Source organism: Aulonocara sp. 'chitande type north' Nkhata Bay, linkage group LG4 (assembly GCF_057382095.1).
Source record: "Aulonocara sp. 'chitande type north' Nkhata Bay isolate Kocher_YH1m ecotype deep benthic linkage group LG4, A_spYH_male_GT1.1, whole genome shotgun sequence".
NCBI classification, from domain to species: Eukaryota; Metazoa; Chordata; class Actinopteri; order Cichliformes; family Cichlidae; genus Aulonocara; species Aulonocara sp. 'chitande type north' Nkhata Bay.
In genome coordinates this window covers 650,669-661,816 of record NC_141347.1, presented here as the reverse complement: position 1 = coordinate 661,816, position 11,148 = coordinate 650,669, and the positions used below count along the sequence as shown (strand labels likewise).

At 40.7% G+C, this 11,148-nt stretch overlaps 1 protein-coding gene across 1 annotated transcript; it reads right to left on the bottom strand.

Moving 5' to 3' along the window:
• Nucleotides 1-527: 527 nt before the first annotated feature.
• Nucleotides 528-10,333, bottom strand: hoxb9a (homeobox B9a). Its single transcript, XM_086287831.1, has 2 exons — nucleotides 9,554-10,333; nucleotides 528-2,181 (listed from the first exon to the last, which is right to left on the bottom strand). Exons 1-2 carry the CDS (start codon nucleotides 10,167-10,169, stop codon nucleotides 1,946-1,948), a joined length of 852 nt encoding a protein of 283 aa, XP_086143957.1. The 5' UTR covers nucleotides 10,170-10,333; the 3' UTR covers nucleotides 528-1,945.
• Nucleotides 10,334-11,148: the final 815 nt, after the last annotated feature.

The window sequence follows — 11,148 nt, the reverse complement described above, 5'->3', positions numbered from 1 at the left end:
AAAACAAAAATAAAAAATACAAAATCAATGACACAAGAGGTTCACCGGACTGACATCAGAACATGTTTTAGACAGTTGGTACAACAACATGGAAATAGAATCTACAGAACATGGCAGACAAAACGAACAGTCATCTATATTACAGTAAAATGTAATTTCCCGAAAGGACAACTCACTCAACTTATTCCAATAAGACAAGGTTATTCACTTTATATAGAATAAATAAGAAATATTTCATATCAAGAAACTTCTCTTTAGTTTTTTTTTTCCTGTTAGCATCCCCTCTGACAGATTTACACACAAAACGATGTACGACGAAATGAAGTCTTTGAGGCATGCGCAAACCATGTAAACATTTGTGTAAATAGAGGATTTGTTGATGCTTCGGAGAAACGGCAGGTTTCTCTTCTTGCTAAAAAAACATCTGGCCATACAAACCCATTATAATTTTTTGTAAAAAGGAGTAGATGTATTGTATATGTATTTTGGTTCACACACAAACTCCCCCCCCCCCCCCCCCTCTCTCTCTCTCTCTCTCCCTCTCGCTCTCTCTCTCTCTCCCTCTCTCTCTCACACACACACACAAGCGCTCGCGCGTGTTGTTTATTTCCCATCCATAAAACTGCTACGGGACGCCATTTAAGTATACCGACACTACAAAAACGCAGTCCGGCTCTACAACACGGCCTACTTATGTGTTAACATCCAAATCAATAAAGTTCTGCATAAAATGAAGAAAACACTCGAAGATATAAAATCTGCATACTAACCTAAGACTTTTTTTTACTTTCTGTCTGTTGCTCTAGACTTAAACTTGTAATGGGACCTGCAGACATGTATTTATTTTCAGCTTTATTTATTTATTTTTATTGCACCAAGTTTCTGGTAGTAAATAGAAACCAGTGTTGCGCACGCATTCAACACAATTCGTTTCATGAGAGAGAATGCCTTGCATAGCAGTTGATACACGACAATTTATAAAAATAGAAAGGACTTGGAAAAAAGACTGACGATGGTAAGCAGACAAACGTTATATCCTTGTTTTCAGTCTGAAATGTGCACAGCTGAGCTGGAAGTTTAATTTGATGGAAAGGGTTGATTTATTAAATAAATAATAACTGTCGTGAGTCCTCTTCTTAACTAACTCTAAACTCTTGTGACGTCAGGCTACTGATCAGCCGCCGCCGCAGCGCATGAGCCACCCTAAAAGCAAGCCGAACGCCGAGATCCCAGGGATAGACCCGATGGTCAGACAACCGGAAAACAAACGGCTATTGGCTGCTTGTATCAGCTTCAACTATCAGGCGCTATGTAATTAAATCCTGCCAGCAAAAAAGAGTGGGTGGGGTGGGGGAGTACAAATACAAACGAACAGCAACGCGCTTGTGTGCGAGCTGTGGGTGCTTTTCGTGCTTGTTAATGACCGGGTGAAATCCCATTTTCAGCACTTCAGCACACACCTCTGGTGTCAATAAACAATCAATCAACTTTCTGCACATTTTATCTTGAAGAATTTAATCCGATATCAAATTGCATTACTGTATAATAATTGCTAGCTTAATAAGAACTCGGTAGAAAGTAATGGCAACAAAATCTTTGAATTCATCAATCTATTAGTCTGATCCGAAGGTTTACACTGAGTCAATCTGAGTGCTTTGAAAGATTGGCCGCCGAAACAAACTCAATTTTTTACTATCGCAATCGCCTAATAGGAAATAATCCAGAAGTTCCAGGAAATTTCCAACTCTGAAAATTAGACGTTCCTAATACTTCAGCTGCAGCGTCATATGCGCTTGTTTGGGATCATACTTAGATTGACATCACGTTTGGCTCACTCGGAATGTTAAAAGAAATTGAAGCAGTAGATGTGCATGTACATTTTTGCAGTTCTTGGGAATGTGAGATGTGTGTGTGCATGCATGCGTGTCTGAGCGTTTATGTCCTGCTAGTCCTTGGATTGGTCCTTATTTTGTTTCTTCATTTTCATCCTCCGGTTCTGGAACCAGATCTTCACTTGCCGCTCTGTCAGATTGAGTGCGCGTGCCACCTCATGTCGCCGATCGCGCGTGAGGTACATGTTGAACAGGAACTCCTTCTCCAACTCTAGCGTCTGGTATTTGGTGTACGGACAACGTTTCTTTCTGGAGGAACGTGCATGAAGCCAATTGGCCGATGGGTCATCTGCAGGAAGAAACGACAGAAAAAAAATCATCGATTAAAAAATGGAAATTGATAATCCATGCAGTCACTCTAACACTATTTTGTGTTCACGACATCTTGAAGACAACACTAGACTCAGCAAATGACACTTTTATGCACGTTATTAATAACACATAATTTGGACATAAGTAAAACCATGGCCCTTTTATATGGCATCACATCAAAGCCACGCGGCCTTCTTTCCATGAATACCCTCCAGTATGCAGATGAAAAATGACAGAGGATTAAAGGGGGGGGGAAAACAGAAAAAGAAGAGAAAAGAAAAACTCGGACTACCATGCTGATTTCCTTTTTTTTCTTGTTGGTTAATTTTTTAAAATTATTATTGAACTCATTTGTACCTCACATTGGCTTCACGCGCCATTCAAGGAGGCAACTATCGATAACAAGAAAACAAAACAAAAAAGCAAGGCAAAGTTGAATGCACTAGGAGTAAGCACTGTCTCTATATTTGCAGCTTAATCTAATTTTATGACAAAAAGAAAGCAAACACACAAACACACATTGGTGAAAGTGTTCTATCTTTTAGTTTTTTGTAAGGATTATGATTTGAATAGAGCGCTAAATCCATCGCCTGTGTAGCAATTGTTCCTAAATTTCCTAGCTGTGGGAAATCTATAATCCAGAAAAAAATGTTATCCTTTGCTATTCATTAAGCGTACTGAGATTTGGCTCTTTTGAGTGCAGTAGCAGAAATCTGAATGAAAACTAAATGTTTTTGTTTTCGATGAGAACATAATGAATTTATCTCAGTTATTTCCCTCGTTGTCTTTGCATCGCCTCCTTGTTTGCCAGGCCACTGTGCCCCCACCACCCCTGCTTCCCATCACCACAACCCCGTTTATAGCATTCAGGACAATGTAATTAGCCTTAAATTCTCGTTTAGCAGGCATGGGTTTGGTTTGGGGCTCAAAGCTATGTCTCCCCCCCCCCCCCCCCCCCCCCCCCCCCATCTCCACTATGAGGCAGGTTGTAAAGGTTGTAAGGAGTCTCCCGGCATCTCAAGTTTCTAAAGGATAGTTAGAGATCAAAACAAAGCCCCCTACTCAATTTTAAACCCGTTGATAGTGCTTTTTTCCATCTGAAAGAAAATTGCGCATCCATAGCTCGTTCTGGTACATTTCCATTTTTATATGTTCTAAATAAAATCTTTAACCAAGCGCAAGCATTTCCTGTGGTTAGGTCAGAGTCTTCCTCCATTAAGTCAAACCAACAAACGGAAACGCCTAGCAGTTAGAATAACTAAACTTTAACAAAGAAAAAAATACACCCAATGTTACCAAGTCAGGCCTTAAAACTCCAAACAAGACAAATAAAAACTCAGTTTTAAAAGCCATAAAATGCCATCAGCAATGATAAAAAATGTGGGACGCACAGGGGAAAACAAGAGCATGCTGCGATTATTTCCTTTAAAGCTGCTGTTCATTCGTTGCAGTGTTATTCGATTTTATTTCATTTAAAGGAAATCAGAGAAACAAACCACAAATGAAGTCTAACCATCAGTATGACCTGGAAATAGTTACTCTTTCTGAATCTTTCTGATTCATCCTTGCACCCACCAGCAGGTCTCCAGCAGGTGCTATGTCCTTTCATCATTTTCTCCTCCGGTTTGTGTTTGTTTGCGTGTATACGTCCTCCTTTCACGTTTGCTACGCCTCTGTGTTCACGTGGTTTGATTTTGTCTTGAAAACACATGGCTTAATATAGAGTTAAGCCATGTAGTTCTATAAGAATTACTTATAGAACTGCGACCTCCAGAATAGGTTGTTCCTTTGTCAGGAGAGTAAATAGTGGAAGTCAGAGTAAGGGCAGATAATTATAATTCTATTGAATCTCTGCCCCAATACATCATCAGAGTGTAATTCGTTATTGTTCACCATAAAAAAAAAGTTAAATCAATGACACAAAAGGTTTCCCGGACTAACATTAGAACGTGTTCTACAAAACGTAAAGAAACATGTAAAGAAACATGAGGTATAACGACTTGGTAATTAGAATCTACAGAAGATGGCAGACAAAACGAACAGTCATCTATATTACAGTAAAATGCAATTTCTTGAAACGACAACTCACTCAACTCATTCTAATAAGACAAGGTTATTCACTTTATATACAATAAATAAGAAATATTTCATATCAATTAACTTCTGTTTAGTCTTTTTTTAGTCTTTTTTTTCCTGTTATCATTGCCCTTCCCAATTTAACATTTGAGGTGGCTGCTCCTCCCTGAGACTGTTTCTCTTCCTCCTAAGTGTGGAGTTTGTCCTCCACACCATCACTAAGTGCTTGTCATATAATCATCTAAGTAATCTTGTAGGGTCTTTAAAAGATAAAACACCTTGTGATTACTGACATTCTGATCTGGATCCCATTTTATATTTATGTATAATAAATTGTTTTAATAATTAGATATCAAGCAACTTTTTGAGTTTGAAATGAGTAAATACAATTAGGATATTAACTCTCCTGCATTTCATGGTGACATTTGCAATTGGCTTGAAGTTGACCTCTATTGTAGTTTGCCACATCCATATTGACTTCCTGATGAAGGCTCTTTGGGTCCGGTTGGTTTTGTACAGTTCTAAGCATTCCAGGATTCATGTGTGAGCCATTCACTCATAGGCTTTCTTGTAGTCAGTCCAGGTGGTGCATGATTGGTCAGTCTCATGTTGCAGACAATGACTGCTCTAGCTACCAGTAGCTGGTGTTTTGCCCCTCTGATGTTTCTGCCAGTTCCTGTCTGAGGTCGAATAATTTATTGAGCCATATGCCTGTTCATAGCTCCTATGATGCCTGACACTATGGTTCTTCTGTGCTGCCAGAGGCTCATGGAATATAGTTAGCTTTTTTAGCCAGTACGTGTGAAAGACGCTAAGGACTGGTACTGTCCAACTCTTCATATTTGAAACTCTTGAGATGACTGGTGTTGTGAACTGACACTGTATATAACCAGTGGGTGGCATGATGGGCTATGGCCGTCATTTGTATGCAGTCTATAGTAATCTTGCAATGCTTGAAACTCTGGGTTTTGAAGATGATTGCATTATCTAGAATCTGTCTCTGCTTGGATTTGACAGAAGATATAATTTAGGTTTCTCTTCTGTTCTCCCTGCAAGTTGAATTATAGTTAGTGGCCATTGTCAGTAAATATGTCCTTAATACCTTCTGGAATTAATTTCCTTCAACAAAAGCAGCATGTAGAGGATTTATTTCAATGCAGAACAAAATATTGTCCAGTAAGGTGATGAGGCTGGTGGGAACTAGGGGGGTGAGAGCTTTTGTCACTGTAAAGTGTGTGCTTTGCATTCCCTGGGTGTATATTCACCTCTACGACCATTCATTACCCTCAGAGCTGTGCCGTGACGATGGCTGTCACCCAGGATGACAAACCGATTGAGGAGTGGGAGAGTTTGGAAAGGGCTGAGTTAGTGTAGACATCTTTTTTCTAATATATGGGAAGTCAGAGAGTATCTCAATAGAAAGAATAAGGCTGGGGTGGGGTGTTGCTTGTATAATGGTAACCCTTGCTTGTATGTTAACTTTAAGTTTTCTGTAGGTTACATCCACATAGTTGCAGAAGCCTGGTGTTCATGGACAGGCGCATGGATGAAAAGATTTACGTTCCCTTAAAGCTGCCTGCTATAGCCCATGGCCCTGCAGCTGATGTTCAGTTGTTAGCATGTGGGTCTTTGCCTAGGTGTGTGTGTGTGTCTACTTTGATGAATGCATGGAAACAGCAACTGAAACAGTTAAGATAAATATCCCATCCAGTCTCTTTTTCTCTGTGTGTCTTCCTCCCTTTGCAATTTCACCCTAATAGTTCCAGAAATTGACCTCTCATATATCCCAAAGGCATGTTATTACATTTCCCAGAGTCATATTTTATCCCGCTCCCATACTTCCCCATCCCCATCCACCGCCAACACTTATACCCCACCCACCAACAGCAACACGCCAATTAATGGGGTTGTTTACTCTGTGTTATAAGTTAATAAAGTTCAAGGTAATAACTTTGTCAGCCTGCTTGGCAGCAAAAGCAGAAGCACAAAGACTGGAGTGTAATCTTGTAGTTTATTCTGGAAAGCAGCCCAGTGCCAGCAGCATAAAGAGAAATCTGTAGCTGTAGACTGGCATTAACTGGATAGGATGTTTTCAAAGGTAGCATTCCAGTGATGTTATTCACATGGCGACCATTTTAAATACTCAGCCATAATCTGAAGATAGACTACATCATGCAGACACTCATTTTTATATTCCTCCCTGAAAACAAGTTAAAGAGGACAGGTACAGTTTATTAGACTGATTTCACAAGCAAAGCTAGTCTTAGAACCTGGCTATCACAGCATGTTCATTTTCAGATCTACAAGGTTGAATTGGGGAAACAGTCAAGTTTTTCATGTTGATAAAAAAAAATGTCCAGAATGTTTCTGTGGTTGACGACACATGAAAGCCAAAAAGTAAAACTTTTTCAGAATTCTTCCAACACCAACCATCTGTTCAAAATTCCTTATTACTATCAAATAGGGGAGGAATTTTGCCGTGCTGTAGCTGACACATTTAAGTATATAATGTCAACATTTTCAGGGGAATCTGGTTACTGTGGAGGACTGCATTGTTAGGCATTTATATGTGACCACTTCTATCCGGTATAAGACCCAGTGTTACGTGAATAATAACAGAAAGTACATTTTAATGTTCTAATTTCATGAGTACACAATATGTAACATGCCTGTTTGTGAGTTTTAAAGGTGCTGAAATTTTTATTTTGCTACCTTTGGAAATTAATGGCTCCTTGCTTCCCTGTTTCCAAGCTAAGTTAAGCCAATAAACGTAATATGTATCCTATATACATAAACATGGTTTCAGTCTTCTCATTTTACCCTTTTCAAGGATGCAAATAAGACTGTCCCTAAAATGCCTAAAGATGTAAAAGAAAGTTATTCCAAACCAAAGAGTTTTGAAAATGACAAATGCAAATCACCCAGTGTGTTTCCACTCAAACTGCTTTACTAATTACTCCAAAAAAAAAAATGTCGCGCGGGGAGGCTCAATCAACGCAGTGTTGTGACGCCACCATTTTGAAATGTCCACGTTATGAAAAAGAGAAAAGGCTTTCACATGCTGCTTAGTATGCTCCCACTACCTGAAACATTAAGTCACTGCAATACGGACACAAAGAGAACACAAATCAACCAGAGGAAAAAAGTCTCTATGGCTGCTTTTTGAACCCTATAAGACAGCTCAGAGAGAAACTTTTTTTTCTATTACTCATTCAAACAGGGGAACAGAGGAACTCTTCAGGAGGAGCACCTTCACGAACACCACGGCGCTACGAACGGAAAGTCTAATAATTCAGACTGGAGCCTGCTAGCCTCCATCCTGTCTTTAGACTAGCTCACTGTTCTGATGGATAGCGTGCTCAATCGCAGTAATAAGCTGGCTGTGCATGTGTATGCATATGTGTGTGACTCTAGTGTAGTATTCGTGTATATATACACTAAACGTGAATGTGTGTATATATGAATGTGTGTTTCTTTGTGACCATTTTTTTCTTATTAAGGCCACAATAGAGACAGAGGTCTCCCGCTCTTTCTCGCACACTGATGTTCCGACTCCTCTGGTAGATTTGTCAGGAGGGAGTTGAGAAAGGGAAATAAACTCCGGCGTCAGTTAAAAAGAAATTATACATTCATTTGAATCTCTTTCTAGGGTACGGTTTTCTTCTGTCCCATCCAAAAAGTCAAGAAACTTTGGAAGAGAACTGTGAAGAGACCCAGCATCAAATGCTGTTGTTAAAAAAAGCAAACAATCAGAAAAAACACAAAGGAACAAAGGCACATAAAAGAAGAGGAGAGAAAAAAGACCGTCCTGCACTTCTCAAACTACCAACGGATTTATAACAAGATGACTGTGATTTGTGGAAGGTATTTTTACATATACGTTCATATAACCACCAGACTACAGACCACAATAAGGTCAGTAGAGCTGTGCCTGGGTTGAAGTATTACACAGCAGGAAAGGGTAATTTTAACAAAGTTACAATTCAATTAGCTGTTTGTTTGATGCTTTGAGATTAACCTGATTTGAAGGCTGCAGTCATTTATATATTATTGGGTGATTTCTTTTAAAAAGTAAATAAATAAATAAAACTCGCTAGTACATAAAGAACACACAAAATTAAATTAATTTAGGATATATATTCATTGTGTTTCACGTTGTAGCTGGCAAAGCTCGAAGCCATTGAGGAATTTACATGGGCCTAGGTGGGACGATTTATACACGCTGTGAGAAGGCAGAGTGCACGTCCTGACTGTCCAGCTCTGATGTGAGTCTAACAAAGTGTAGCCAGACTTAGGCTGACTTAGAGGCCTCTGCGCCACAGATGCTGGCGGCTCGGAGCTCTGCGGCTAGGTCACTGACCTTTCATGATTTTTAAAAAGAAACCGGGTTCGACAATCTGGTTTGTAGTCTTTTGTCTTCTTCTTCCCATTTATAAGCGTACAACTAACAAGAGAAACGGTAGACGCGCGGGGCGTGGGGGGCATAAAATGGGTAATGCGTAAATGCGAAGGATTGGAAGCAGAAGGGTCCAGAGACGATATCTTAATCTATCTCAAAGAAGATTTGGTATTTTTGAAACAGGATAGTAATGCGTATGTCAATCTGAATGTAACACAAACAAACTACCTTCTGTGATTTCTGTCGGGTTGATAGATTTAAGGACGAAGAGGAAAAAAAGTGCCAAATAGGCTAGAAGTTTTCCAACTGTTAGTCTTAATAATCTTTCTTCCTAAGTTGACTTTGAAGCTTTTTGGACTCACCGCCCTACCGCGCGCTCCAAACCTTTTAACGTGTATATAATACGCATCATTTGCGCAAAGCTGTGACAAGCTTTTGCCAGACGGTCAACACTATCGTAAGCACTATGAGTCACTTTGACGGTCTCTTTTAAGGCAATACCAGGGTCACCTTTAAAGCAAGCAACATTATAATACAGAGTGTTGCTCGTAATATCTTTAGCTAATTTAACAGCTTTAATAAAATCGTATGCATCACTTGCTAGTCACTGACACATTTTTTAAAGAACTGTTAAAGTCTGAAAAAGTTGCGTCCCATAATCCATTTAAAAAATGTTGCTACAGGCGCCAGCTGCAAATACAAGGATGACATGAGCCAAAAAACACAGTAAAGTTAGAGAGCAGACGGTGGGGGCACTTCGGCCTCTCCAGTTCTTTGTTCTAGTTTTATGGCGGCATTAAAAGCATTTACAATCACCCTCCCTCGTCTTGTTCTCTCCCACTATCACGCGTTATTTCCTGCTTTAATAACTTACTTTGATCCAGGCCATCTTTGTCCTCATTCCCTTCACTAATGTCCTTGTTTTCTTCGAACCCTGTTCCCTGGATGGCGGCCGAATGGTGGCTAAGCTCGCGCGCTGCCGTGGACGCTGACTCCAAGATGTGTGTTGTGGGCTCGTGCTGATGCTGTCCCATGATTTTGGATGCGATCTCCCCACCGAGATGGCCAAGCTGAGGCTCCAGCTTGACCTGACCCGTTTGGCCCTGTACCGGACCAGACTCAGAGCTCCGCGGCGCACAGTCCAGCCATGAACGTATGTACCGTGTGTCCGCGGCGGGCACGTGCTGCGCGGGGATGTAGGGATGGTAGACAGCGGGGAGGCCACTGGCTCCGTGGTGTGGATTAAATGGACTCCATGATGACGAGAAGACTGGAGGCTTGGGCTGGAAACTGCAGGACGGATAGGAATCGGGATGGGGATGCTCCGTGTGCGCAGCAGCGCCACCCGGCAGCCTCCCACTCGCGGACGCAGCGGAGCTCGAGCCGGAATATTGGGCGCTAGGAAAGCGAGTCTGGGATGAGAGTTCATCGCTCTCGTGACTTATGATGGAGTCCACGTAATAGTTGCTCAAAGTCCCAGAAATGGACATTCTCGGGCATTATCTGTGAAACGCCTCGAGTTCACTAAATAGAAAACAAGACAAGAGACATTACGAGATTTCCTTCTTTTGCCTCTCTTTCTTTTTCTTCTTCAATTCTGTGCTTTGGTAGGTTGCCCCCTCCCTTTCTTACTTCGTCTCTCTGCCTCTCTATCCCTCCCCTAGTCCCTTTCTTTCGAAACAAAGTGCTACAGCCCTACAGCCTAGCACTGTGCACGGGGGTTTGTCAAGTCTGTGAGCGAGGCGAAAAGTGATTGGCCGGTTTTTTTTTTCTTCTAACCTGAAAAAAAGCGTCAATGAAGCGTAAATCACGCATGCACAAGCCCCCACCCCCTACCCCAGATAGATGTTTATATGCAATATGCAAAATTAAGGCTATTTCCGAATATCTTGTCAATTTATTTACTGCTGCTTTCGATCTAGAATGATATAAAACCGTTAAATTATGTTATGTCTGGACTGTATGTATGAACTGTAAAGCAGAGACAATGGCTGACAAATAAGTAGTACCAAATGAATGAAAAAAAAAAACTAAATCAATTCCTGGATCGAGGAGTGTGCTTTTAAAATACCAGTAGTATAAGTGCCAATAGTCCTCCACTTAAGGAGAGTTAACACAGATATTTTCTATCCTAGACAAGATAGGCGGTAAAATTCACACCTATGTGTGTTTTTCATCGTTTACTTGACTCCTGGATCTACTTGGCAGCTTCTCTGAGAATTCTGGAGCGTTTTTATTGACAGATTAACAGCCAGTTGTGTTAACGAGCGCCATTAAATCGGGTCCTGCGTGGTTAGGTCGCTTGTCTTTATAGCGCAAACTACTTCAACTACTTTTTTGAGTCTGTTTAATACCATAATAAAATCCTAGATCGTGCCGGCTGCTTTGGTTTTTATTGAGTTGATATATGGCCTGTGGTGGTGCGGATTGTAAACGCAACTGGGGCTGTTGAATCTTTCCTGCTACTCC